The sequence below is a fragment of the Trichoderma asperellum genome, chromosome 2 (genome assembly GCF_020647865.1).
Source record: "Trichoderma asperellum chromosome 2, complete sequence".
Lineage (NCBI taxonomy): Eukaryota > Fungi > Ascomycota > Sordariomycetes > Hypocreales > Hypocreaceae > Trichoderma > Trichoderma asperellum.
In genome coordinates this window covers 1,306,458-1,332,042 of record NC_089416.1, presented here as the reverse complement: position 1 = coordinate 1,332,042, position 25,585 = coordinate 1,306,458, and the positions used below count along the sequence as shown (strand labels likewise).

Here is a 25,585-nt window from a genome sequence, read left to right as displayed (position 1 = left end):
TATTAATATATGCTTTAGTAGTATTAGAATTCGTTTTGAGGATCATATTGGGATCTCCAAGTTTCAGTCGATTGGAACATGATCGCCGATTCGGTTCCGCCCTCTTTACTTCGTGGTCTCCGGCGAGTTGGTTCCATGCCCACTAATACAGAACGCGAGCGGCATCGCCCTTTCACACTGGTACGCCAATAAACTGCGTCCACTGTGCTCCATACCAACACCGTCATGGTATTAATCGCGTATTTATGATTTGGGAACAAGCCCAAGTGACCGCCAAAGCCAAAGCCAAGGAAGAAGTGGCGGGAAGAAAACCAAGCCAGGCGGCAAAGGCATTGCGCCGTAACAGGCGTGGTACCAAAAGTTTCAGCTGGCGTCCAGCAAGCCTCTCATTTCTCTATTAGTGGAGTGGATCCGGGAGAAGCACCAATCCAGACGAGGATCTTTCGGTCTAAGCAGCGATCTGCTTGTACAGTCTGACGCTTATATATGCATGTCTCAGACAAACGTCGTGAAGCCAGGGCCAATATGGAGAGCTGGCACGGCGAAAGGTCGCCCGGCCGCCACGTCCACGACCGACGGGATGCAGGATTGGCCGAGTTTCCCAGAATCCATCTGCATGCTTGTTGCTCTGCATGGAGCTTGGAGCTCTTAGCGCGGGGACAGCTTTCAGCAGGCAGGGAGGAAAGGAGGGAGAGGTGTTCAGCTTCTCCCCAAGGAGAAAAAGGAAAAGCAGCTCCTCTATTTGTCTGACCACACGGCGACTTTCGTTTCTCAAAAATCTTGTGAAACTGTTTGCTAATACTAGCCATAGGAGCGTTTGTCGGAGCTCTGTCTCACGATTCCATCTCCCGGCATTGAATATCAGGTACGTCGCCATAGGCGTCTGACGTTTGCTTGAGCTGCTTGAACAAGTTCCTCCAAAGGTACCCGCAGCACTAATCTAGCGGGAATCGGCATTTCCAGTTCATTTACGGCCGACTAGCACACCTCTGCGGCTGGAAGATTGACGGGACCAATCTGATTATCAGCGGCGAGATGGGGGTGGGTCGAGGAGGGCCAGCCAAGCGGCCGCTACCACGACTCGCCTTCGACTTCGTAGTACTACGACTACATGATATATACAAGGATTGGATACAGTCGACAACTCCTATCACTCCCTAGGCATCCCGAGCTGAGAAATTTGACCCGCAGAGGAAGAGATAGCTGTTGTGGGACTCTCCTATTCGGTTTTTGGAGTACAATGCGAGACGCTTCAAGGCCTTGTCATTCGCCAATGGCATCGAACACCAGCGAGTGTGCCTGACCCAGAGGAGGGGGAAAGTTTCTTACAAATACTTTGCCTCCCGTAATGCCAGGTTTATGGCCTGATGATGCTTGAGAAAGTCTCTATGGGGCATGATCTCCGGCCTTCTCCATGTATGTCTTACTTGTGGCCTGCAGGCTCTCCAGTAAGGGCGGTTAAGAGGGCATAGAGAAATGGTGGCCTTCCTTGTCCCCTGAGTGAAGCTAAGAGACATCGCAGCTTTGATCATGCAGGCATGACTTTAACTAAGGTGCCCGATAGCACGCTATGTGGATTATCAGCGGCCACGCCTTTCTCTATTCGTCTTCCTCGTCTCCGATGTGGTAATTGTTTGGCTCCTAGGGTCGATCTCAGATTGCTACCGCTGAGATTGTTGGCTCGGTCGCAGGCCGCGGCCCGAACCCTCGTACTCCTACGCGCATGTAAGTGGTTGAATAGGAATGTCTATGCCCAGTAATGCATGCTGCAGCTGCTACTGTTGTGCGGCCGCATCCTGCATTGAAGAGACAAACACAACGACTGGATGGTCATTTGGCTGCCCCCCTCTAGATTTGTATATAAGACAGTGGAACACCCCAGCTGTATGAGCTCGCGCCTTGACTTTTTGCTTTCTTTTTCTTTTTTTTACATTGCGTAGCTTCTGCTGCTCTTGGACATTTTGCTTTTTTTTGTGATACCCGGCCAGTAGTAACATCCTGTCCACCATGAACTCCAACAGAGCCGCTGCCAATGGCAATCATGCTATCGTCGATTACCCTAGCGGCCCAGTCGCAAAGGCAAAGAAGACTAAGCCAGTCAAGCATGGCGGCTTGATGCAACTGTACCGTGCCTCTCGTCGGCCTCTCCCCAGTGAGATGGGAGATGGCACCTACAAAAAGGTTGTCAACAGGCCGACTCTGATGCAGGATCTGAGCACAATCACTTTCGCAGGCAAGTACCAATGGCAGTGCTCAGGCGAACCATGGTGTTTGCTAATACTTTATTTTAGACCTAAAGACGCTCAAGGCAATTATCCTTTCGAAGCTAAAGGGCGAAACGCAAAGCGATGACAAGACAATGATCATGGAGAAGACCATCCAATTGGTAGCTGCGCTGCCCAATGGCTCTAAGCGACAAGAGGTACTCACCAATATGTTCATCGACGAGCTATGGTATTCGCTTGATCATCCTCCATTGTTGTACATGGGAGACGAGTTTCGTTTCCGCCAGGCTGATGGATCCAACAATGTAAGTATTTGCTCATCTCAGGAACACCTACCCATAGACGAATACTAACTATACCCTTTCAGAATCCTCTCATGCCCAAACTTGGCGCAGCTGGGACTCCTTACTCACGCTCAGTCAGACCCGGAGTCGTGCCACTGGGGGCTCTGCCGGATCCTGAAGCTATCTACGAATCTCTAATGGCCAGGGACAAGTTCATCAAGAACCCTAACAACGTCTCGAGCATTCTCTGGTACTGGGCCACTATCATCATTCATGGTAAATATGATTTGCAATCATGCCCCATGGAAAAGAATTACTGGGCTAATTATAAATCATAGACTTGTTCTGGACCAACGAAAGAGATGCCAATATCAACGATTCGTCGTCGTACCTCGATTTGGCTCCCCTGTACGGCCATAGCCAAGATGCTCAGAATACTGTCCGCACGTTCAAGGACGGTATGTTGAAGCCGGATACTTTCGCCGATAAGCGACTTCTTGGTATGCCTCCTGGTGTCTGCGTGATTCTCATCATGTTCAACCGCTTCCACAACTACATCGCCGCAAACCTGGCCGCTATCAACGAAGGCAACAGGTTTGCCAAGCCTTCCTCTGACCTACAGGGAGATGCTGCGACTGCAGCTTGGAAGAAGTACGATGAAGAGCTATTCCAGACCGCTCGTCTGGTGACTTCTGGTTTGTACATTAACATTACTCTTGTTGACTACGTGCGAAATATTATCAACTTGAACCGTGTTGATACCGAGTGGACTTTGGATCCTCGCCAGGAGGCCGGCACAGATGTTGGCACTACCAAGGGCTCTGAACGAGGTGTCGGAAACAGCGTCTCTGCCGAGTTCAACATCTGCTATCGCTGGCACTCTTGCATCTCCGAAATGGACGATCAGTGGATGCACCACTTCTATGACGAGCTTTTGGGCGAGAACTATGGCACCATGGACATGCGCATGTTCATGACTGCCGTCCGCAAGTTCGCTATGAGCATGAACAAGGATCCCGCCGACTGCGTGTTTGGCGGATACACTCGTGGTCCCGATGGACGTTTTGATGATGACGATCTCGTCGACTGCATCTCCACAGCTATTGAGCAGCCAGGAGGCTCATTCGGCGCTCGCAACATCCCTCGTATCATGAAGCCTGTAGAGATGTTGGGCATCATCCGCGGCCGAAAGTGGAATCTTGCGGGCTTGAACGAGTTCCGTAAGCACTTTGGTCTCAAGGCCTACGAGACCTTTGAGGAGATCAACTCTGATCCTCAGGTTGCTGACGCTCTGCGCAACTTGTACCAGCATCCTGATTACGTTGAGCTCTATCCTGGCATGGTTGCCGAGGAGGCCAAGACGCCAATGGTGCCTGGTGTCGGTATCGCTCCCACTTACACCATTTCCCGAGTCGTCTTGTCCGACGCCGTCTCGCTTGTGCGTGGTGACAGACACTACACCACCGACTATAACCCCAAGTATCTCACTCACTGGGGTTACAAGGAGGTCGCCTATGATCTCAAGGTCAACCACGGCTGCGTTTTCTACAAGTTGTTCATCCGGGCCTTCCCCAACCACTTCAAGCAAGATTCTGTATACGCCCACTATCCCATGGTCATCCCTCAGGAGAACCGCAAGATCCTGACCAGCCTGAACCGTGTTCACCGCTTCAGCTTTGAGCGCCCAAGAGCTGCTGCTCCTCGCGTTGAGGTCACATCCTTTGGTGGCTTCAATCACGTCTTCTCCAATACCGACAAGTACAATGTTCAGTGGCAGCAAGGTCTTGAGATTCTTACTGGCCGCAGCGGCCGGTACATGCAGGCCAGCGACCGCAAGACGCTCGAGTCTCTTCTCTACAAGGGCGATTGGAAGAATGTCGTCAAGGCTTTCTACGCAAAGACGGCGGAGAAGCTCTTGGCAGAGAAGTCGTACACTATCATGGGCAAGAAGCACATCGACGTTGTTCGTGACCTTGGCAACACGGCTCACACTCACTACGCTGCCCAGATCTTCAACATTCCTCTCAAGACTCAGGAGAACCCCAAGGGTGTCTTCTCTGAGCAAGAGCTGTATGCCGCTTTGGCTGCCATTTTCACCACCCTCTTCCTTGACGTTGATCCCGTTAAATCTTTCCCTCTTCGCCAGAAGACCAAGGAGATTGCCGATGCGCTCGGCGCGTCAATTGAGACGACTGTCAAGTACACCAAGTCTCTTGGTCTGCGTCTGTTCACAGGCAATACCAAGAATGACCCGCTGTCCACCGCCGGTGTCAATGCTGTCAAGGGTCTGGCCAAGTCTGGCCTGGATGCTCATGATATTGCGTGGGGTTTGATTCTCCCTACCGCTGCTGCCGCTGTGCCGTCACAAGGTCGTCTGGTACGTATTTATTCCTTTATTCTCCTGCTCTCTTCCTATTTTCCATTCAAATACTAACACCACCTTTTTTTTTAATTCAAGTTTGCCCAAGCCCTTGACTGGTATCTCTCCACTGAAGGCGCCCCATACGTCAACGATATCCACACCTTGGCCAACCAGGAGCCCAGCCCTGAGGTTGACTCTCTCCTCCTCGGTTTCGCCATGGAGGGTGTCCGTATGGCTGGTGCCTTCAGCCTACACCAAGTTTCTACCGGCACCGACACCATCACTGAAGATGACGGACGCAAGGTCAAGGTCAACCAAGGTGACAAGGTCTTTGTCTCCTTTGTATCTGGCGCTCGTGACCCTCACCAGTTCCCCAACCCTGAAACTGTCGACCCTCGCCGTCCTCTAGAGTCTTACATACAGTTCGGCGCCGGAACGCACACTGCCGTTGGTAACGAAGTCAGCCAGATTGCACTGGTGGAGCTCTTCCGAGCCATCTTCAAGAAGCAAGGCTTGAAGAAGGTTGTGGGACCTCAGGGTGAGCTGAAGAAAGTTGCTAGGCAAGGTGGCCTTAGCGAGTACCTCACTGAGGATTGGGGCACTCTTTCGCCTTTCCCTCTTTCCATGAAAGTTACTTGGAATAATTAGAAAAGGGGAGAAGAAAAGTAACAATCTGGATAAGAGGAAAAATAGTAGAATACCCGGTTAAGATACAGAGCAAAGAAGATTGAAAAATTTTAGTGAATGACGTTTAGTTAATACTGGAGGCCAAGCTGATATGGCCGATATTTTAATATATACTTTCCTATCTATAAAAAGCTTAACTGACTCCATGCTGTCGACTATCGTTGTTCGAAAGGGATGTATGTGAATGAGTTATGCAAGTTTGGACCATTTAGAATTGCCATTGACACGCTCTCGTCTATACACTTGGAATGCAATGTGTCAACAAATCTATGTAGTTAGCACAAATGGGCTACCATTTAGTAAAGTAAGTACAACACTTAAATAGAAAAGAAAAAGAAGTTCAAATTTTTGAGGCTAAAAAAAATGAAGGAAAAAGACATTGGACGAACGGGGAATCGAACCCCGGACCTTTCCCATGCGATTATCCAACTCAAAGGTTGAAAGATGCTAAGGGAAAATTATACCACTAAACCATCCGCCCATGCTAAGCGTTGACAGACAACTCCAAAACAATCTTTATCAAGGAAAAGCTCTACGGTTCAACTTCAAAAACAAAGTAATTTTTATTCTCTATCCTCCTTCTCCCAGAAAATCACGATAATTGACACATACTTGATATCACCAGTATATAAAGACAAAAGAGACCCTCAAAGGCATGAAGATGCAGGTAAATAAACAACCGAATCTACTTAAGAAAAAAAAAAAGTTAAATAGCTGTCTGTCTGTATGTATGTTGAGAATGCGGTCAATGGTATCATCCACGTCTTGTAATAGAAAAGTCAATATTAGCACACTTTGCACAACACCTGCGCGGACAAAAAAAAATGGTTGCCTTCTGTCTTTCATTTTCTCTCTTTTTTTCTCCTCTTTTTACAACCTACAACAACATCGATTTGTACTTCACGCCATCTCTGTTTCGTCTCCGCCCCTATGTCACACCTGCGACATACCACAAGATGAAAAAGAAAAAAGGGGAAGAAAAAGGAGAATAGGGCAGGTCGGGAGGAAAAGAGAGTGAATATGATATTTCCTCTGACGACAAAAGAAAAGGGGTGAAAAAAAAGAAGAAGAAATAAGCCCAACCAGATGAACAGGAAAACGTGGCCAACGGGGAACAATCAAATCAAAAACACGCGTGCTCTCGAGTGAGAAAGAAGAAATGTAACAAAAAAAATTGAGAAGGAAAAGAAACGCGAAGTGCTGATTATGTTGCAAAACAGTGTTTAAAATCGTAGAGTCCAACAATTCCGCCCGACCGTTTCCTTGTCCTTCATGCGGAATCATCAGAGAAAAAAAAAATAAGGGGCTGTTAAAGTCTGAACCCTTTGTGTATAGTTAACATCGCTGATTTTATGCGCCATGCCGTGCTTTGTCGTAATACCAATCAATTTTCAATCCACCAGCGGAAGGATAAAGTCTTGTTGTTGTAGTTCGTCTACATGACCATTCTAATTCCACTTTCTTGAGCATTCTCCTTCTTGGGGAGGGGTGGTAAAACCTTGTGTAGACTTCCTCGGCTGACCGGTCGGGCTACTTTGAGCGAATTGTCTCTGCTCACAGTCCCATTGCTGTTATCACCATAACCACTGTCAGAGCTATCGGGCTTAAGGAAAGTTTGGTCGTGGGCAGGTGGTGTTGGCGGAGGCGCTCGGCTCGGCTCGGGCGTGTCTTTCCAAGATGTCTCATGAACCCATCGTTCTGTGTCGTCTCTGCTGCTTTCTCCGGCTTCTTCAACCACAGGTAAAATAGCCTCGTGCTGTGAGTCTCTCGCGCCTGGCACCGTCGCACTAGTTTTCAAAATTCGCTCTGGGATTTGCCCCTCGGGTGCTCCCTTCAACGACGCTCGCCCATTAGGCTGTATTCCGATGGGAGGAGCAGGCGGCTCGTGCATCGGCATAGGAGGAATAGTGCTCTGCCTCGACCTTTCCTGTTTCTGTGCTTGAAGCATAAGTTCCTGGTCTCTGCGTGCACGTTCTCGTTTGGCCTCTTCGGCGGACATGGTGATGCCTTGAATGAAGTGGTAGAAGCGATCACCGTATTGGTCCGGCGGCAGAGCTGAAATTTTGCTCTTGTCGTTTGAAAGGCCTTTCCAGAAATGCTCGATCTTCTTGATCATTCCGTACTATCTATGGGTTAGCAGGATTTCGGTGAGTAATGGCATTTATGCCTTTTAGACTTACGTGAGTGAGACAATCAATGACACCAAGGTAGTAAATCTCCTCTGCGGGCTCATTGTCTTCATGAGTTGCTCGGAAGCCACCATCGTCTTGGTTGAAAATGAGCCCACGACGATCTTCTCCCACATCATCAGGCATCTGGTCGTTGGCTTCGCCCATAGGTACTGGGCGTTCCTTCTGGACCATTTGGCGTAGTTCTTTGGCTTTGCGGTAGTTTTCCAGCTTCGATGGAGTTCGGAGAAGAGAGGCCTGAAGGTCATCTTCAGGGCTCTTCTCACCACCTGGGTTGAACACCTGCAATGTCTTTCCGCGAAGGTTTTCATCATTCCCGCGGGAAAGGTCGTGAATGCCAACCAGCAAAGAGTAGTCCATGATGTGGAGACGTTTGAGGAGGGCCACGTCTCGTTGGAGCTGCTCCAGGAATAGCTTCTTCTTCTGGATACCCAGTTCTAGGTTCTGCTTTCGTCGGAGCCAGTTCAGGTCCTTGAGGGTCGCGCGTGGATTCTTTTCCAAATCCTCCTCCCTATAGTCTCGGCCAATAGTCGAGCCTTTAAGATCAAAAGTGGTGTGAACATCTCGATGTGGGGGGAATAGGTTGTTCATGACGACAAAGTGGATTTTCTTGCCGTAAGGCATCTTGACTCGATGAAGGCCGTAAAACTGGGAGAGGAGCGTGTTGGGGTTCTCGGTAACGTGTTTATAGTATTCTCTGAGGATCTTGCGTAGAAATTTATGCTCGGCGTGGTGGATGGTCTTGATGATGTACTTGTAATCTCTAGAAAAGTAAAAAAAGCTGCCGCTCTTACCCGGGGAGCCCAGCTCCGAAAGGATATATTTGCCCGTCAGGGACATGAGATAATCAGCAGGATCCAGACGGAAAGCATTTCGCAAGTGGCGGAAGACCCAAGGAGCATAATCTTTGAACTTGAAGTCGTACTTGGCTGAGGGAACAAGTTCGTTACCGGTGCTATTGAAATGGATAATATCAGCATCATAAGAAGGCAATGGATGGTTAGGATCAAGCATGAATGATCATCTACGATTGAAAAGCGGGAAAGATTGACATACATGTCGAACGTAGACTTTTGCTTAACATTAAAGTCCGCATCGGTCAACTCGCGGTCCAACTTTGCATTCGTCCTCGAGACAGATACACGGATGCCCGTCAACATGTTGTAAGCCGTTACCCAGTTGGCATGGGTCTCATCAACCTTGGTGCCAACCAAAACTCGGTCATCGTCCTCTTCTTCTTTCCGTCTCCGCTTGCTGGCTCGCTTCTGTCGATACATCTCGGCCCATCGCATGGCGTCTTCGTCGGGTACAATCTCGTCTCGGGGAGCATCCGACTGCATGGACCGCGTCGTTCGTCGAGCCAGGCTGAAAGAAGCTGCACGGCCTGGCCCTGCAGGGCTGGCGATTGTTGGTGAAAAGCGGCCGCTGGCTTGAGCACTGTCAAGGCCGTCCTTGGAGGTTCTTCCCGGTGCAGGCTTGGGCACCTCGAGGGTGTGTCTCTGCTTGACGCCCATGCCGGGCCCGGGCTGCAGATGTGCGGACAAAGAGGGTGCCGAGTTGGAGCCGGTAGGCTGGTAGGATGCGGGAGATGAAAAGCGATGGGGGGCGCCGTTACTAGTATGCTGCGGCAGGGCGAGGTCAGAAGCCATCGGTGACGGCGTCCAAGGCTGAGGCGGGCTGTGCGACTCGGCATCTGTGGGGGGCGGTGTTGGCCGGGTCACGGTAGTCGAGACATCGTCTTGGACGCTCCTTGTCGATGCCCTCTGATTGATGGACGACGATAACGCGGCTGGCTTGCGGGCCAGATCGGCTGCGGCACCTGTATACATGTGCTCCTGTGGCACGGTGCGATGGGGGAGGGAGAAGGTGGCGCCATTAGCCATCGCGTGGCTGGAATCGCCATAATCCTGTGCTTCAAAGCCCCCAGCCAGACTCTTGCCGTTGGAGAGAGAGCTCATACTCGTGGGCCGTGTCCCGTTGCCGCTGCCGTCCTCTTGCCAGCACTGGTCGAGTTCGTTCAAGGGCATGGGCGAGTCCGAAACGTCCGAGTCGCGCGTGGACAGAGTCGAGCTCTCGTCGAAGCGCTCATGGACGGCGTAGGACCGGGCGTCGGTTATGGATGCCTCATTCGCCAGGCCCTTTGCAGCGGCAAAGCTGTGGCCGTACTGGTCGTGGTCGTGCTCGTGTTCGTGCTCAAGACTGATGAAGGAGCCGTTGGAAAAGACTGTCGGGTTGTCTTGGGTCAGGAACGAGGGCATTTCGCTGCGACGGCGGACGCGAGCGGCGGACGGCTGCTAAATGCTACCAATTGAGCGATGCTTCTTGGATCGATGGGAAGGGATTTGATGGGGATGGAGATGTGCTGCGTCTGCGGGTTGGATTGGATGGTGCAGGAGATTGGGCAGAGACGACAGAACAGCTAACCAGAGGGAAGGACTGGCGGCGCGCTGACCCACTCCGCAGCCCGCTGGGATGACGAATTGGCTTGGGGGGGTTACAGCGAGCAACAGCGCCTGGAAGGGGAAAAAAACAGGGATGGATTGGATGCAGTCAGTGCAGCCGCTCCCACGCAAAACGACAGAGGAAAAAAAGTAGAGCGTGAAATGAAGTCGTTCTGCCTCTCTTGACGACGCGCGGGCTGTCGGGCTCCAACCTCGTGGAAAATTGGAACGAGGCGCTTGGCTGGTGCCAGTGGCGGGTTTATCGTTCGCTCCGGGCCAGCGCTAATGATGGTGGCCCAGGGGGCTATCAGCGGAAAATGGATGGACCACAAGGGGAGACGAGGCCTGGAGACAACGCCTCTTGGCACGGAGATCAAGGGCACAGCACAGCACAGCACAGCATAGCACAGCACAGCGCGCTGTAAAATCCTGCTATGGGGAGCTAGGCCCGCTAAGGGAGCCCTGCCGCTGCTGCAGTGGGCGGCCGCCAACACGCTGGAGCTGCAGTGGATGAGCATAGACACACGAGAAGTCAATGGAACCTGGAGTTTGATGGGCGCTTGCCATAGGGCGTGATCTCTGCTCCTGGCCCAGCTGAACGGAGGTTGATCTGCCGCTACGGGAGGCAGTGCAAATGCACGCCGGGCCATCGTGGTCGCTCAGTTTGCGTGCCACGGCAGACAGCAGGATGCGCTTAAATGGAGTTCAGTTGCATGCAGGTCCCTACATCAGATACTAGGCCGCGGGTATAAGAGCAGGCATGGCGGCAAAGCAAAGCAATTCGTCCATCACACCAGGCAGAGCTTCAAGAATAGCAGCAACTGTGCCCCAAGGCAGAAGGCCCAGTCTTGCGCGCCAGGAAGCATGTGTCAGCGATGGGGTGCCGGTACGAGCATCCACAGGGTCGCCCACCCAGCGGCTGCAAGTACAGGTACCCCAGGCCGGACCAAGCCCTTTTCCAACATTGACTCGCAGAAATGATTTACAGACAGCACATGGAGACTCAGGCGATGCCCTCGGCGCTGGGCATTTCCACGATGGGTCCGCAGCACGCACAAGTCATGACATCAAACCGTTCCACCAGCGAGACCAAGCAGGGGGGCAAGCAACTTTTGACAATTCCTGGCACTAGCATGACAGTTTGCGTGTTGGACCATTGCGCGTGTGAAACAGACGGGCTTAGTCAGACCACCGACGATACGGCTGCCGATGAAAATGAGGGCGAAAAAAGAAAAAAACAAGGCAAAGAGAGAAAATTTGAAGGCTGGGCGTAGCGGAGCATCACATGGACTTAGGACAGCTGCTACTCCGTATCTGTGCACCGATCCTGTCGCAACTTGCCAACCGGTATATGTACATGTTGGTCAATACCTTGGTCTACCTATTAAATCCGCGGCATCGGCCCCAGCTCCTTTTATGCATGTTTCGCGCGTTTCCAGAGACCCGAAATCCTGCATATTATTATCGGGTACAAGTACTGCTGCGTCGTAATAATTACTGTGGCAGATCATATACCACATACAAGCGTTCTCCATATACACAGACTCGGCTTCCCCTGAGCCCCGGCTTCTGCTTGGCGCTGCCAAAAAAGGATCGAATACGATCGCATTCTTCCAGCCAGTAATTCCGGCCCTGTCAGCACTGCCTCCCCTCTTTCATTAAGCCATGCCGGCAAGTTTCCGCCGGCCCAGCGCATAAAGGCTGGTAATATCCTGCTCGAACGCTCGCGGCGACCAGGGCCGCTCAGCCCCCTCAGACATCGACCTCGCCATCCCTGAATTTCGTCTCCAGTGAAGCGGGCTCTCTCATTTCTACCAGCGCGATCAGACGAACCCTGACCGATGAATATCTCCGTGCTGCACGGTTGCTGCTCCGTACTCTTCCGGATGGCCATGCTTTTCTAGAAGAGCTGGTGGAACCTCCTTCTCCTTCTTCGTCGCGCAGAAGAAAAAAAAGAATGAGAAAGAAAATTGAAGCTTCTTCTTTAGGCTGTGGAATGCCTGTCATCCCCATGTCGCATTTGCTTCTAAAAGTATAGCTGCCGGCCCACGTACAGTACAATGCTCGTATTATGGTAAATATCCCCAGGGGGCAGAATTGGGTCACTCTGGCAACATTGGCAGCCGTTATTAGCACAAATACTAATATCTACTAATGCCTACTTGTGAACTTGTATCGCCATCTTTTTTTTTTCTTTGCCTTTGGCATTCTATAGTCTAAGTAGTGCATGTCAAGCATGGAATCTGGAACCGAAATACACACGTCATATGAGTACATGTATGTAATCGCTCGCGTCGATCGCGTGCAAGTTTGCAGAGTATCCAACAACCCACGGCAAGATGACCTCAGGTTCGTAATTAGGCAAATAGGGCTCGCCGGGTTAGCCGGGTAGTCCATTTTCAAAAGCCGGAGTTGGTATCCAGCCAGTGATGGATTACACATGAAAGAAGGGTAGGAACTCAAGACCGTAAAATTCGACCTACCTTGTATTGCCCATATAAAACTTGACGAGATTTTGATTTGCACGATTGAGCCCCAAATTACCGAGATAATATTTGCGAGTGATGTGCAAACTAAAATTTCGGCATATTACACTACAATCAATCGAAACTTTTTTTTCTTATCAGCTTTTTTTTCTATGCGTGGTTATCTGCATGTACGAGGAGTTTCATGTTAGAGGTTCTCTATGGCCATCTCACCTACCCTATAAAATGCCTCATTTCCTGCGTTTTGGAGTTCGATGTTGAGCTAATCTGCCTAATCATGATCAATTACAGCCATTCCAGTTCATTTAATATGAGTATAGTATTTATTGACAATTAATCGAATTTATCGTCTGAACACAAAGATTATCCAAGTCACGTAGACGCTGCATATACTTTCTAGCATGTAGTTCCATCTGAATTGCCTGCAACAGGGATACAATCCCCATTCCAAACAGGCTAGACTGCCGAGTTCAAGTGCTTTAGCCCAAAGACAATTCATATCAAAGGGACTTGCATGCACCACTGTATAATATCTTCCTCTTCTATATATCGTTAGAGTACCGAGGATACAAGAGCATATCTCATACAAAAATAATGTAGACTTCTCTATTGTTTCCTTTCACCATGATTACAAAAACCCGACATCTGTCTGTAACAATGGCTCTCTTATAGGACGAACCTCGAGAACCGCTAGCTAATCGCTATCATGGATCTGGAGAAACCTCCCAATACGACTTCATCGGTATGAAGCCCAGATACCATTGATTCTGACCAAATATGGAGCAGATCGGACAAAAATCCCATAGATTGTGCCAATTCCAAAAAAAAAAAAAAAAAAAAAAAAATATGAGATGATAGGACTAATCTTATTCTCAGCATTCATCTCATAAGCTCTCTGGCGTTACATGAAAACTACTTCATCTTTCTTATTCGTCTAGGCCGCTTGCGAGCTCTATCATGACACCTGGTTTACCAGAAATCGCCAAAAAAATGACATCAAGCCTGGCACAGTTTTAGCCTTGACTCTGGCCGTATATCTGACATTTGTGGACGGAGGTGGGTGATGAACATCTCGAGCGTCATATTCACCGCGTTTAGTATTGCATGTATCTTCGCCAAGTCGACGGGAGAACTAATTCCTTTTCGATTCTTGGCTGGAATTGAAGCATCGACACCATATCGATTGCCGGAGCAGTCATAGCTGATCTTTTCATCCCGCAAGAACGAGCTCCAGCCAGCGCTATATACGGCTGGGCCTGCTGATTGGGCCACCAACAGGACCTATTATGGGAGGATATCTGACGCAGACACTCGGAGTCCGCTATGGCTTCGTCTTAACGGCCGCTCTTGATGCTACTGCGTTGATCCTTTGCGTGTTTTTTCTCCCCGAGACGGACCATTCACTCATTTCGTCAAATAATGGTACACAGAGAACAGGATTGCTAAAATTCTGGAACAAAGGAACGAAAGAGTAGGCACTTCTGCTTCACTGATGCGGCCTACAGCTAGAGAAGCAACTTTACGCCCTTTGATGCTTCTTACAAGATGCCCTATTTGTCTCATCATGAGTTTCTATGGAGCACTGTAAGAACTACTGGCTATTCTCGATAAACCCAACCAATTAATACCACCTATAGTGTATGCAGTTTTCTGAATATCTTCTTTGCGACGTTCCCAGCGATATTTGGCAACACATATGGATTCCAGCCTGCACCAACTGGCTTGATGTACATATGAGGTGGGCTCGATGAACTATGTGCCACGGCTTTGGATGGATAGATGGGAAACATAGTCTACCATAACGTGAGTATCTTTTAGAAACTCTCTATATGCTGCCTTGAGACTGAAACGAGCTCGTGGAACTAGTTAACCAAGAAGAACAGCGACATTCCCAAGCCGGAATTCCGAATGCCGGGAATACTTCTCGGCTCCCTTGTCGTCCCAATCGGGCTCTTCTGAGTGGGTTGAATCATTGAGGATTAAAGGAGCTGTCGGTCTTGTGTTTATGACTATTGAATTACCGAGCTCTTGTTTGATTTGAAGTAATATCAAGCAAAAGATGAGAATACGCGGAGTTTCGGCCTTGTTTCTGTACGATTGAGAACATTGCAGAGGAGGAACAGAAAGATGAAAAATCGCATAGCGAAAATACACACTCGCCTGGGGTCAAGAATAGTAGAGCTATAATGATATTTGAGTGTAAGTAAACTAAAACAAACTGCCTGCTTAAATGAAATACACTAACAATGCGCATTATGGTTAGAGCTGTGTATTTGTATAAATTCCGTAGAGCAGCATTGCTCTTGATCAGACTGCTTACTCATCCGCTCAGATTTGGTTTCATTTGCCGACTTAGTCGTCTGACGGCGAATTACAACTCTTCCCACTTATATCTCACAACCACACCTCTCACCGACTAGACGTATGACCGTAACCTAAAGGACAATGAGACTAGGTTCTCGGAGGACACATGGGTGCAAGACATGCAAACGGAGAAAGATAAAAGTAAACAGGCCGACAAAATTGATGCAGAAAATAAAAGGAGTACCATGATTAACCTGGCTTTAGTGTGACAACAAGCAACCGCACTGTTCCCAGTGCATACGGCTCAAGCAGCCATGTCCTGGAACCACGCAAGGTCTTATTTTTATCCATAGTGTAGATGGTAAGTCTTTCTTCGGTATTCCGAGATCCTTGACTGCGAATTTACTAAAATCTCCCCAGAATTACCGCCCCAGCGGCAACTTGTCTGCCGCGATCAATGGTATAAAGTAAGCATTTAGCCAGACCCTTTGATTCAGGAGCTCGCGCTTATACGGCTTAGCAAGCGGGCAACGCTGGCATTCCGACCAGCATCGGCGGCAACATACATGAAATGATGTCGCGTATGGCGCTTGATATTGCATCATATCATCTATGCCCTTGGACGCCCCATCTATGGATGATGTTGATTCCGCAGCTCCCGCTGTCGGCAGATTTTCAGTCCATTATGCTGCTTCCATTTCAAGCCATGAAGGCAGCCATCTCAGCTCTTCTTAGCAATGATGCGTCGTCAAGAGCGGCAGCGTACGGGTATTATTCAAGCGGCTTGGAGCGCCACCAGGCTCAATTTCATCGGCTTGTTCCATGGCGGAAGCACCGGAATTTGCCATCTATTTTGAATCTCCTTCTCATGTCCATGGCGCTGTTGGAATTTGAGATGATGGCACCTCTTGCTACGGACTCATGGTTTCCCCATGCTTATGGCGCCCTCAGCCTCCTAGAGCAAGCGGGACCCGAAGGCTGCCAGACGTCGCCATTTTTTGAGATATTTTGGCACCTGCGTTTTCTCATGGTAGGTGCAGCATCTGGTGACTTGTGGAGGTCAAAGGACGGGAAACTTACTGTAATACAGTCATACGTAGCGCTATCCACTCGCAAGACTTCACTCCTGGGGACTCAAGACTGGATGGAGGTACCCTTTCTACACCGTGGTAAAACCGAATTCGACCGCGTCATTGATACGCTTCTTTCACCAGATGCAAAATTGGCAACAGGAAATGGTTTCGACACCAGCACTGACAAATGGGAAACGAGCAGCGGCAGACACAGCACAGAGTCAACAGCTGCTAGTTTAAACCGAATTGCTGGTTCTGAGCAAATAATTCGCATTCTCGTAAATTTGCGAGAGCTTGTATCGGCATACCGATCAGAGGATAGTTCTGAGAGGCAAATCTCTCTATCGGGAGCTATCCTCGAGGACTCGAAGCTCCTACTTAGCCAGCCTCCTCTGTCGTTTAACATAGGGTTGCAAGTCATATCTGCAGTGAGTTTGGTGGTTCAATATGCACCCGACTCCCTACAAAAACAAGATGCGACGCAGCTATATGCTTACTGGCATGGGCGTCTTATGTTAAAGCCATGATTGGTACCATCCAATATGTATTTCCGGACGATATTTGGAAGCTACAAACAAGGGATCTAGAGTTCAGTCTTCGTTTCATAATAGCAGCAGTTGAGAAAGAATGCTCCTCCGGTGGGCAGTTACCTTACGTGGGTTTGTGCGCACTAATAATCCTTTGCCAAAAGTTGAAAAACTGATTCTTGACACAGGAAGCGCTTCTTCTACAGTCGCCATTTACACCAGTGTTGCCGAGCACTTTTATCATTATAGAGTAGCTTTTACCTCGCTCCAGTTACCTAGCATCCAGGTCGGCAAACTCTCATCCTGCCCTCTAAAATGAACGACAACTCGGCCGAATTTCGCAAATCGCCAACAACATTAACCTGTCAAACTTATCCTTTACCGAACCAGGCCTTATTGACGGGTGGATGTGACGACGCTAGCATAGATCAACAACGCAAGCTCTTTGCTGGAGACAGAGGGCTACCACGATCGACTTCTATACAAGCTTCTCAGATATGGCCAATCACCGCTCAAGATGACTCGGCCGCTCTTATACATCAGTGCATGACATCCTGTCCAGATTTCAATCGCAGCTCAAGACAACCGGGGGTAAATGCCCATTGCTGCTTCTTCCACTCGTTATAGATAAGCAAGCTAACTGTGAGCCAAAGATAATTTCACCCCGGCCGGGAAGCTGGCAACAATACTATAGCAGACGCGTTTCTCGTTCTCAGCCCATCACGCCGCCAGGTTTCCGCGAACGCATCGCGGTTCGCTTCCGCCGCAGACGGCCGTGGGAGTCTCCGAGGCGTTCTCGCAACTCAACCTCTACAGAGCTTGTCATGCCGAGATTCCAAGACGGAAGAGAGAGGAGGCGAAGGGCACGCGGCTCTTTAGAACGGCACAGTCCTTCTGATATCGGAAGCCCTGGACAAGGCACTCCCGTGGGAGAATAGGAGGCAGCGCCATTCGCCGTGGGAATAGTCATGATGCTATTATAGATTTGGATGGGCCACGACACCCTTGCAGCAAGTAACATGAAGGGCAATAAAAGTAATGTCAATGTTCAGGAGTGGGAGCCTTTCAGTGGTATGTCTGATGATGAAAGTGACACGGCCATTTCTTCATTAGAATAGCCATGCCGCTGCGCCGTGATGCTGTTGGAAAGTAGAGGTCTTGGCCTACAGTATGTTGACAGAACTATATATTTCTCTCTCTTATGCTTGCCGTTCCTCAGAAGAAACCATCCATCTGTCAATTGTTTATTTACCCCGTCTTCTGTCATTAGCAAGGCGCATCCCTGAATCCGAGATCGGATTGGGGCTATTATGTACGATTCTCCCGTTATATTCCATTTTTAGCCTACTTATACCACTATACTAGTACCTACTTAGGCATCTTACGGAGGATTAAATCCAAGCGCCGCATCATGTGCAGCGGCTGCTGGCGGCGGGGATGCCAGTGTGGAGTTTGCGTATGATTCGGCGCGGGTTTCATCGGATTAGTGCTCCTCCTAGTGGCTCCGAGGGCCAAGTCTGGGGAAGCTCCATTGCCGATAGTGTGCCGAGCTGGAGGCCATAAGACCATACGATAACGCTGTCGCAACACCCTTCCCGATGCTGCGTTCTTGATACCAATCTGTTTCTTTGAATCTAGTTGAATATGCTGCGACATTCATTCAGGGCTGTTGCCCGCAATGCGGCTTCCGCGAGGCCAATTGCTGCGAGATGCTATGCCACTGGTGCTGGCCCCGCGTTCGACTGGCAGGATCCCTTGAATGCGAAGAACCTCTTTACCGAGGACGAGCTGGCCATTGCAGAGACCGCAGAGAGATACTGCCAGGAGCGGCTACAGCCTAGAGTCTTGCGTATGAACTTGAATTGAATGACCCTTTCGTGCATGATGTTATATACCTGCTAACTTACCTCAGAGGCCTACCGAGACGAGCACTACGATCCCAAGATCCTCGAAGAGATGGGCGAGCTAGGCCTTCTGGGTTCCGGTATTAAGGGTTACGGATGTGCTGGCGTATCCTCAGTAGCCGGCGGTCTGATCACGCGAGCGGTCGAGCGAGTCGACAGCGGTTACCGATCTGGCATGTCCGTCCAGTCGTCCCTCGTCATGGGCGGCATCTACGAGTTCGGCAGCGAAGAGCAGAAGGAGAAATTCCTCCCGGAAATGGCCAGGGGCAGGCTCATTGGCGCATTTGGCTTGACGGAGCCCAACCACGGCAGCGACCCGGGCAGCATGGAGAGCATTGCGAAGCCGCATCCCACGAAGAAGGGGTACTTCTCTCTGAGCGGCGCCAAGACCTGGATCACCAACAGCCCTATTGCTGATGTGCTGCTGGTGTGGGCCAAGCTGCAAGAGACTGGCAAGATTAGGGGCTTCTTGGTTGAGAGGAAGGATTGCCCGCCGGGCACGCTTGAGACCCCTGCGATCAAGGATAAGAACGGTCTTCGAGCCTCCATCACGGGCATGATCCAGATGGACGGCGTTCCCGTCCCGGAGGCCAACATGTTCCCCGAGGTCGAAGGCCTCAAGGGCCCCTTTAGCTGCCTCAACAGTGCAAGATACGGCATCTCGCTGGGCGTAATGGGCGCTCTCGAGGACGCCATTGCCCGGGCCCGCACGTACTCCCTGGAGCGCAAGCAATTCAAGGGCAACCCTCTCGCCAAGTACCAGCTCATCCAGAAGAAGCTCGCCGACGCCGCCACCGACGCCGCCTACGGCACCCTGGCGGCAGTTCAAGTCGGCCGCCTCAAGGACGAGGGCAAGGTCACGCCCGAGATGATCAGCATGGTGAAGAGACAGAACTGCGACGCTGCTCTGCGGAACGCCCGTGTGCTGCAGGAGATTTTTGGAGGAAACGCCGTGAGCGATGAGTATCACATTGGAAGACACGTGGCGAATCTGTTTGTGACGCAGACGTATGAGGGACAGAGCGATATTCACAGTAAGTAATCCTGTTACGCTATTATTGAAACGGGCCGGAGTTTTGCTAACGATGGAATGTCTAGGTTTGATTTTGGGCAGAGCAATTACCGGAATCCAAGCTTTTGTGTAGAGTATACTTGCTATGTAGAGAATGAATTTAAGCGTATAAATAAATACACAGTGACTGAGCCAGCTGCTTGTAAGGGATCAACCATTTGCACGAGGAATCAATTCGTAACAACAAAAAGAATAATCGGCCACTTGTATTCATTTTGATATAGCCCTTAGAAATCAAATTTTCTATGCACTTTATATACTTCTCTTGGTATATATCAAAGCGCCCCATTTTTATGCTCCTGTTTCTATTACCCTGACCGTTAAAATTCCATGCTTATTGATGATCTTCATTAACAATTGTTTTCCCTTCTCCCTTCCTTTAAACCTCCTTGGTGCGCAGCGCCTCGGGCAGCAGCGCAACCTTTTCGTTAAACAGCTTCTCGGCATCAGCCCAAACTCTGGCTGTGCTTCGGTCCTTGAGCTGAAGCAAAGACTCCTTGAGGCCCTCGCTGAATGACTCACTGGCCTCGCGAGGAAGCATGGAGGGAAGGTGGTCGATGCTGATGACGGAAAGAGGAGTTGAGTTCTGGTCGTTCTCAATCTTGACGGGGACGGTGGGATCGTCGAAGGTGGTGTTGATGTCATAGATGGGGATAGGGTTGTGAGGGTTAGTGGTATCGCATGAAACGTCGATAACAACGCTGAGGTTACGGCCGGCCTGCGACAGAAGGTCGTTGTTGACGAAGGGAGGGATGGGCTTAGAGAGGTAGATCTATCACATTAGATGTTAATAAGTTTTATCATTTCCATACTCCGTACTTGGGATGTGCTTACGGCGTTGAGGAAGATGTCGTGCTCAGCGATTCTATAAAAACAGAGACGATTAGTTATGATCTCAAGTACTGGCTATTACCGTGAAAAGAGCAACAGAAAACTTACTCCTTGTAAGGACCGTTACGGTCCTTGGTCTCAGCGAGATCCCAGCGAGTGAGGTTCTCCTCGGGAAGACCAGCCTTGAGGAACAGGTCACAGGCACCGGTACCACATCGACCAAGGGCACCCAGGACAAACGCAGTAGGCTTACGTCCGAGCTTCTTCTCGCCTTCAGCAAGATCCTTGCGAATTTGCTCAACGAGCTCATCCTCGTTCATGTAGTATCCTCGGCCGTCGGTGAATGTGGCGACAGAAGGAAGCTTCTCGCCAGGGTGGGCAAGCTGCCAAGCCCAAGTCTTGACACCGAGAGCAGCGCCGGTAAAGCCAGCGTGGTAGCCGAATGCGCTGACACGTCTTCCGACCTCGTCTACTAAAAACTCGAGGTCATACAAGATAGAGCCGCCGCGGGGGAATCGGCTGAGAACCTCCTGGTGGCCCTTCTGGCCCTTGTAGCAGTGTGCGAAGTGGATGAAGTCGTTCTTGAGAGGGAAGTTTTCTTCGGGGAGCTCCTTGAGACCAAGCACGATGGTTCCTTGAGGGGCATTTGGCCAGACGCCGGATTCGACAAGCTTGGCTCCGGCAGCCTCATATTCTGAGTCCTCGAATATCCGCTTGAAGTCGGGATTGGTAGAGGAGCGCTCAACTGAGACGGGGTAGCCGGCCTCGATCAGAGACTTGATGACAGCGGGAGAGAAAGACCGGTGCTCGAGGGGCTTCTGCTCCGCTCGCAAGAGAAGGGCGGGATATTCAGACATTTTTTCTTGAAGAGGATGAAGGACGTTGAAAACTGGTCTAGACTGAAGAGCGCTCCGTGTTAGTAACAAGATATATGATGTTCAATTGATCAATGCAAGGGACGGCTGTGCAACGTTGGTATAGAGGGGTGGAGGGGAATGTCTCTGAACTAATGACGATATGCCGATCAAGTGCAGAGACGAGGAGGGGCAATTGACATGGAATAGAAAAAAAAAAAAACCAATCGGCGTATAGAGATTTCCTTACAGAAAAGGCGTTGATTAAGACAGAATTGCGTCTATGAATTCAAGGCTGAAGCAGGAATCTAAGGGAAAACAAGAGTCTGTTGATTTTGTCAAAGCCAAAGGAAAAAAAAAAAAAACTTCCAGCTAAGTTGCAGAATTAAAATACTGTTCTATAGCAAGCCTCTTGAGTCACCACGCGCAAAACTGGGAGCGAGATTCTCCGATGTCGCCAGAAACCCCACCGTGGGGTGCTATGACAGATCCGTGGCATGCCCATCGAATCGACGGCTTCCAGACGCCTTTGGCTGAAGGGACGACGCTACGAGACGGTGCTCCATACAGAATGCTACTGCACATCTACAAGTCCGGCTCTATCCATGTATTGAGCAGTAGAGAGTGTAGCATCTGGAAAACAGATCTGTTACCTTCTAACTAGGTACTCAACGTATCTCCATACTGCCAAATTCGCACCCAAGGATAACCATCATGGCTTGGTGCTGGCGGCATCGTTAGGTAGAGAATCGGGGTTGATATGCACAAGCCCATCACTTATCAGTGGCCTAACCTCCAATCACGAATCGCATCCTGCCGCCGAACTTAGGCCATCATTGGCCATCCTTACATACCTAGGTAGGTATGTATGTACCTGGGAAGGACATCACGGTGCATCCCGTGAGAAAGTGAGAAACCCATGTATGTACTTCGTATACATCTCGGCAGTGAGTGGTGCTCTGGCTGTTTTGGCTTGTCTATGCTCCAGCGCCGCCATTTCTCGGCCCAGGCGATCACCGAAGACGAGAGAATGACATGGAGAAGGGCCTGGGATGGCAACATGTCACCTTTGGGCCGTAAGTGCCAGTTCATTCGCCGCTATCACGATTTGCGCGCAGACCCGGTGTAGGACTGTTAGTGTCCGGGTCACGGCCCAAGGGCGGTGCAGCAGTGGCGGTGCCGAGCCACCTTTGTGGCCCAATAGCCTTGGACTCCAGCCGGGCCTTGGAAGGAAAAGGAAAAAAAAAAAAAAAATTAAAGACTTTTTCGGCCGCCTTGCTGCTTAGGCGGTTAGAGTTAGTTCAGCCACCGCTGGCCGTGCAGCCCGCTCTTTTTCCTGGCGACCGCTAAGATTACCACCGCCTACTGCGATTACTGTGCCTTTCTCTTCTCTTCCCTTCCAACCCCTCCACTTCGACATACAAACTCTCCTGGATCTGCACAGAACCGCCATCAGGGCCTGCGCAACCACGATCATATAAAATCTCTTCCCGGTGCTTTGGACTTGCAGACGGTCGCCTTGCATCGTCTCCATCGTCCGCCTGGGATCTTTTGATTCTTTTTCTCTCGTGAGTGCCTCTTGTCCGCCATACCGTGGCCCGACCCGTCCGGGCTGCATCGACGCAAATACTGACGCCAGTCTGCCACCAGCCTCGATCCGAGATCGATCTCCCACCACCCCCTTAGATACCACATACTCTCATCACAATGGCCTTGAAGCGCATCAACAAAGAGCTTAAGGACCTCGGCACGTAAATCTCCCTCTACTCCGCCCCTCTGCCCTTGTCCCTTCGTGCCCGCTCTGGATGCACTCATCAGGGAGCGTTTGTCGTTTTGAGGCCCAAGTCGTCGTGTGAGGTGGGGCTGAGCTGAGCGGGGGTCTCACAAACCACGACATCGACTGGATGCTTGGCTTCTGACGAGTCTGGCACGAAGCGGCACGTTATTTCGAGACAAGAAGCTGTGTGTACTGACATTTTTGACCGACTAGTGATCCGCCATCCTCCTGCTCTGCTGGCCCTGTCGGCGAAGATCTGGTAAGTTGGATCCATCTGCCTATTCCAAACCCATCGAGAAAGGCTGGCCGTTGCTCGACCTGAGAGATGGAACAGCTGCAAATGAACACGGGACTAACTTCATCTCTAGTTCCACTGGCAAGCTACTATTATGGGACCCGTAAGTTGAAACCGTCTAGAAGAGTTCCTTTTTTTTTTCCGTGTCAAGAACCATCTTTGACTTTTGGCCTTGATAATACGGCGAAAACGCTTAATACATGCTCAACAACGGCTTTTTGGAGAACAAAGACCTAACAACCACCATAGGGTGATTCACCATACTCAGGAGGCGTCTTCTTCCTGAAGATTCAGTTCCCCACTGACTACCCCTTCAAACCTCCGAAAGTCAACTTCTCTACCAGAATCTACCACCCCAATATCAACAGCAACGGCAGCATCTGTCTCGACATTCTACGAGACCAGTGGAGCCCTGCTCTGACTATTTCTAAAGGTAGGCCGCTGATTTGCACTCCAGAACCAGAAACGCCTTGGAAATTTAAATGGCTGACATATTGTGCCTCACCAGTTCTGCTTTCTATCTGCTCTATGCTCACAGACCCGAACCCCGATGATCCGCTTGTGCCTGAGATTGCGCACGTGTACAAGACTGACCGGCCCCGATACGAGGCCACCGCTCGGGAGTGGACCCGCAAGTACGCCGTCTAGGCAATGTCAAACGGTTTCTTTTGGGGGGTTTGATGGCGCTGGGTGTTTGACGTCCTCTATCACGAAATGACGGTGCGGCATGTTTGGCGAACCTTTTGCGTTGTAACCGGTCGAGTGGGATGGTAGCGGACAGTGCAAGCTTTTTCTTTTTGCTGTTCCATCATTCCTTCAAGCACACTGGGTGAATGATGTCAGGGGCGAGCCGCATGGCCGGCGGACAGGTGGCAGACTAGACAGATATATCCGCTATTCTTAAGGGCTTATGCGGCTGGTTAGCTTTGGGTTTACATCAATACCGCGTTATTTGCATCCAGAAACAGGCATCTGATTAATTACGTCTCTTAAGAATGTTTTTGCTTGGCTCGTGATTTAGGATGATATCTACATGTAACTGATCTGTAGTCGATATGAAATGAATGAATGATATGGCTCTACGTATGCAACTTGTGGCGCAATAGTATAAGGTTTTGCCACTCATAATGAATGGCTCAATAGTGACGACTACTCCTCGGCAGCGTCGAAGCTACTAATATACATGGCTTAAAGGACTTCTCCGGGACCATACGAATTTGATATTCTACAGCTCTCGAGTGTGCAACTGACGTGGAAGAGAGTTGAGGGCTATGCTGAATAGCAACACAACTACTACACTGCCTGGCGTTCAAGGGGCACAGAGACGTAGACATGTTGATGTTGAGCCTTGATTCGTGGCCCAACACAGCAAATGACTGCTGACACTTGAGCTACAGAAATCAAAAGATGAACAGGAATAGGAATATTGTACATCTGTACTCCGTAGTTGCAGCACTAATATATAATCTACAAGGAGATACGGGTACTAGTCGAGTAGTCGCAGGAATAGCCACAGCGGCAGAGATCCGATCTCAATACGGGTTAATAAGCCACGGAATGCACGGGGATACCCATGATTAGCGTTATTCGGTGCCTTAGTAATAGTGCCTACATGAAGAGTTGAAAATAAAGGGCAGAGATACTGTGCGACATTCAAGCAGTATAAAGAAAAGAAACGAGTGGTAAGCCATTTCCGTGGGTCGAACGGCACGCGCCTAGAGCATGAGCCGTCACACCTTTTGTCGCATCGTGTTTCATGAAGCCTCGCGCTCAGCCTCCTTTCCGCAGCGGGGCCCTTTCCCCCCTGGCGAGAGCCCGTGGGATGGCAAATTCAATGCACGCGGGGGATAGAGCCGGGGGGCAAGGCGAAATGTAAAACGGCAGGATGAAGAAATCGAATGATTTTCCACATGTTGTGAAACCCGGTGTTTATTATTAGCGCTCCGACTTGCCGGGCTGGTTCCTGGACGTTGCTGCTGATGGCAGGTATTTGCAGTGCTTTGATTTTTTTTTCATGTGTGAATAATACACGTACATATTAGTCTACTGCTGGAAGGATTCATTGCTGGTTCTCAATCTCTTGCCTGGCGCGCAGTGGAGAATTGGGCCTTAGCCTACTGCAGCACTCCGTGTTAATATGGGAGAAGCTCCATAACCATCCAGTCCATCGAATACAGCTGGACAGCATGGAGCCAGCGGGTGGTTCTTGGAGAGATCGCGAGTTCCGCGAACAGCTAGAGTAAACGTCGCAAACATGTAAAAGCTCCGTAGTCT

At 50.1% G+C, this 25,585-nt stretch overlaps 8 protein-coding genes across 8 annotated transcripts; 6 read left to right on the top strand and 2 right to left on the bottom strand.

Annotated features, from left to right (window-relative positions):
• Positions 1-135: 135 nt before the first annotated feature.
• On the top strand, positions 136-1,542 carry TrAFT101_002752 (uncharacterized protein; the record flags this gene model as incomplete). The annotated part of the gene is made up of 5 exons (XM_066126690.1): positions 136-180; positions 812-865; positions 964-1,098; positions 1,356-1,416; positions 1,523-1,542. The coding sequence occupies 5 exons, from the start codon at positions 136-138 to the stop codon at positions 1,540-1,542; spliced, it is 315 nt and encodes a 104-aa protein (XP_065982795.1).
• Positions 1,543-2,007: 465 nt separating this feature from the next.
• On the top strand, positions 2,008-5,519 carry TrAFT101_002751 (uncharacterized protein; the record flags this gene model as incomplete). Its single annotated transcript, XM_024909510.1, has 5 exons — positions 2,008-2,233; positions 2,292-2,530; positions 2,593-2,785; positions 2,848-4,886; positions 4,968-5,519. The coding sequence occupies 5 exons, from the start codon at positions 2,008-2,010 to the stop codon at positions 5,517-5,519; spliced, it is 3,249 nt and encodes a 1,082-aa protein (XP_024763867.1).
• Positions 5,520-5,910: 391 nt separating this feature from the next.
• TrAFT101_002749 (uncharacterized protein) lies at positions 5,911-10,457 on the bottom strand. The gene is made up of 3 exons (XM_024903450.2): positions 8,804-10,457; positions 7,739-8,702; positions 5,911-7,680 (listed from the first exon to the last, which is right to left on the bottom strand). Exons 1-3 carry the CDS (start codon positions 10,003-10,005, stop codon positions 6,994-6,996), a joined length of 2,853 nt encoding a protein of 950 aa, XP_024763866.1. The 5' UTR covers positions 10,006-10,457; the 3' UTR covers positions 5,911-6,993.
• A 4,662-nt stretch (positions 10,458-15,119) lies between these two features.
• On the top strand, positions 15,120-16,578 carry TrAFT101_002748 (uncharacterized protein; the record flags this gene model as incomplete). Its single annotated transcript, XM_024909509.2, has 5 exons — positions 15,120-15,179; positions 15,243-15,339; positions 15,399-15,445; positions 15,499-16,008; positions 16,069-16,578. The coding sequence occupies 5 exons, from the start codon at positions 15,120-15,122 to the stop codon at positions 16,576-16,578; spliced, it is 1,224 nt and encodes a 407-aa protein (XP_024763864.2).
• Positions 16,579-16,893: 315 nt separating this feature from the next.
• TrAFT101_002747 (uncharacterized protein) lies at positions 16,894-17,516 on the top strand (the record flags this gene model as incomplete). The annotated part of the gene is made up of 2 exons (XM_024904945.2): positions 16,894-17,169; positions 17,232-17,516. The coding sequence occupies 2 exons, from the start codon at positions 16,894-16,896 to the stop codon at positions 17,514-17,516; spliced, it is 561 nt and encodes a 186-aa protein (XP_024763863.2).
• A 613-nt stretch (positions 17,517-18,129) lies between these two features.
• On the top strand, positions 18,130-19,798 carry TrAFT101_002746 (uncharacterized protein). The gene is made up of 3 exons (XM_024899489.2): positions 18,130-18,427; positions 18,491-19,516; positions 19,581-19,798. The coding sequence occupies exons 1-3, from the start codon at positions 18,223-18,225 to the stop codon at positions 19,625-19,627; spliced, it is 1,278 nt and encodes a 425-aa protein (XP_024763862.1). The 5' UTR covers positions 18,130-18,222; the 3' UTR covers positions 19,628-19,798.
• Positions 19,630-21,362, bottom strand: TrAFT101_002745 (uncharacterized protein). Its single transcript, XM_024899473.2, has 3 exons — positions 20,494-21,362; positions 20,389-20,419; positions 19,630-20,326 (listed from the first exon to the last, which is right to left on the bottom strand). The coding sequence occupies exons 1-3, from the start codon at positions 21,240-21,242 to the stop codon at positions 19,934-19,936; spliced, it is 1,173 nt and encodes a 390-aa protein (XP_024763861.1). The 5' UTR covers positions 21,243-21,362; the 3' UTR covers positions 19,630-19,933.
• A 1,274-nt stretch (positions 21,363-22,636) lies between these two features.
• UBC1 (Ubiquitin-conjugating enzyme E2 1) lies at positions 22,637-24,389 on the top strand. The gene is made up of 6 exons (XM_024903449.2): positions 22,637-22,807; positions 22,890-22,990; positions 23,230-23,275; positions 23,385-23,414; positions 23,561-23,744; positions 23,820-24,389. Exons 2-6 carry the CDS (start codon positions 22,947-22,949, stop codon positions 23,957-23,959), a joined length of 444 nt encoding a protein of 147 aa, XP_024763860.1. The 5' UTR covers positions 22,637-22,807; positions 22,890-22,946; the 3' UTR covers positions 23,960-24,389.
• The last annotated feature ends 1,196 nt before the right edge of the window (positions 24,390-25,585 follow it).

Coding starts and splice junctions, on each gene's coding strand:
- TrAFT101_002749 (XM_024903450.2), bottom strand. CDS start 10,005: ATGCCCTCGTTCCTGACCCAAGACAACCCGACAGTCTTTTCCAACGGC. Junction 8,703..8,803: donor CAAAAGTCTACGTTCGACAT/GTATGTCAATCT, acceptor CCATTTCAATAG/CACCGGTAACGAACTTGTTC. Junction 7,681..7,738: donor TCATTGATTGTCTCACTCAC/GTAAGTCTAAAA, acceptor ACCCATAGATAG/TACGGAATGATCAAGAAGAT.
- TrAFT101_002746 (XM_024899489.2), top strand. CDS start 18,223: ATGCTGCGACATTCATTCAGGGCTGTTGCCCGCAATGCGGCTTCCGCG. Junction 18,428..18,490: donor GCTACAGCCTAGAGTCTTGC/GTATGAACTTGA, acceptor AACTTACCTCAG/AGGCCTACCGAGACGAGCAC. Junction 19,517..19,580: donor GGGACAGAGCGATATTCACA/GTAAGTAATCCT, acceptor TGGAATGTCTAG/GTTTGATTTTGGGCAGAGCA.
- TrAFT101_002745 (XM_024899473.2), bottom strand. CDS start 21,242: ATGTCTGAATATCCCGCCCTTCTCTTGCGAGCGGAGCAGAAGCCCCTC. Junction 20,420..20,493: donor CGTAACGGTCCTTACAAGGA/GTAAGTTTTCTG, acceptor CTGTTTTTATAG/AATCGCTGAGCACGACATCT. Junction 20,327..20,388: donor ACGACATCTTCCTCAACGCC/GTAAGCACATCC, acceptor CTAATGTGATAG/ATCTACCTCTCTAAGCCCAT.
- UBC1 (XM_024903449.2), top strand. CDS start 22,947: ATGGCCTTGAAGCGCATCAACAAAGAGCTTAAGGACCTCGGCAC. Junction 22,991..23,229: donor GAGCTTAAGGACCTCGGCAC/GTAAATCTCCCT, acceptor TTGACCGACTAG/TGATCCGCCATCCTCCTGCT. Junction 23,276..23,384: donor GCCCTGTCGGCGAAGATCTG/GTAAGTTGGATC, acceptor CTTCATCTCTAG/TTCCACTGGCAAGCTACTAT.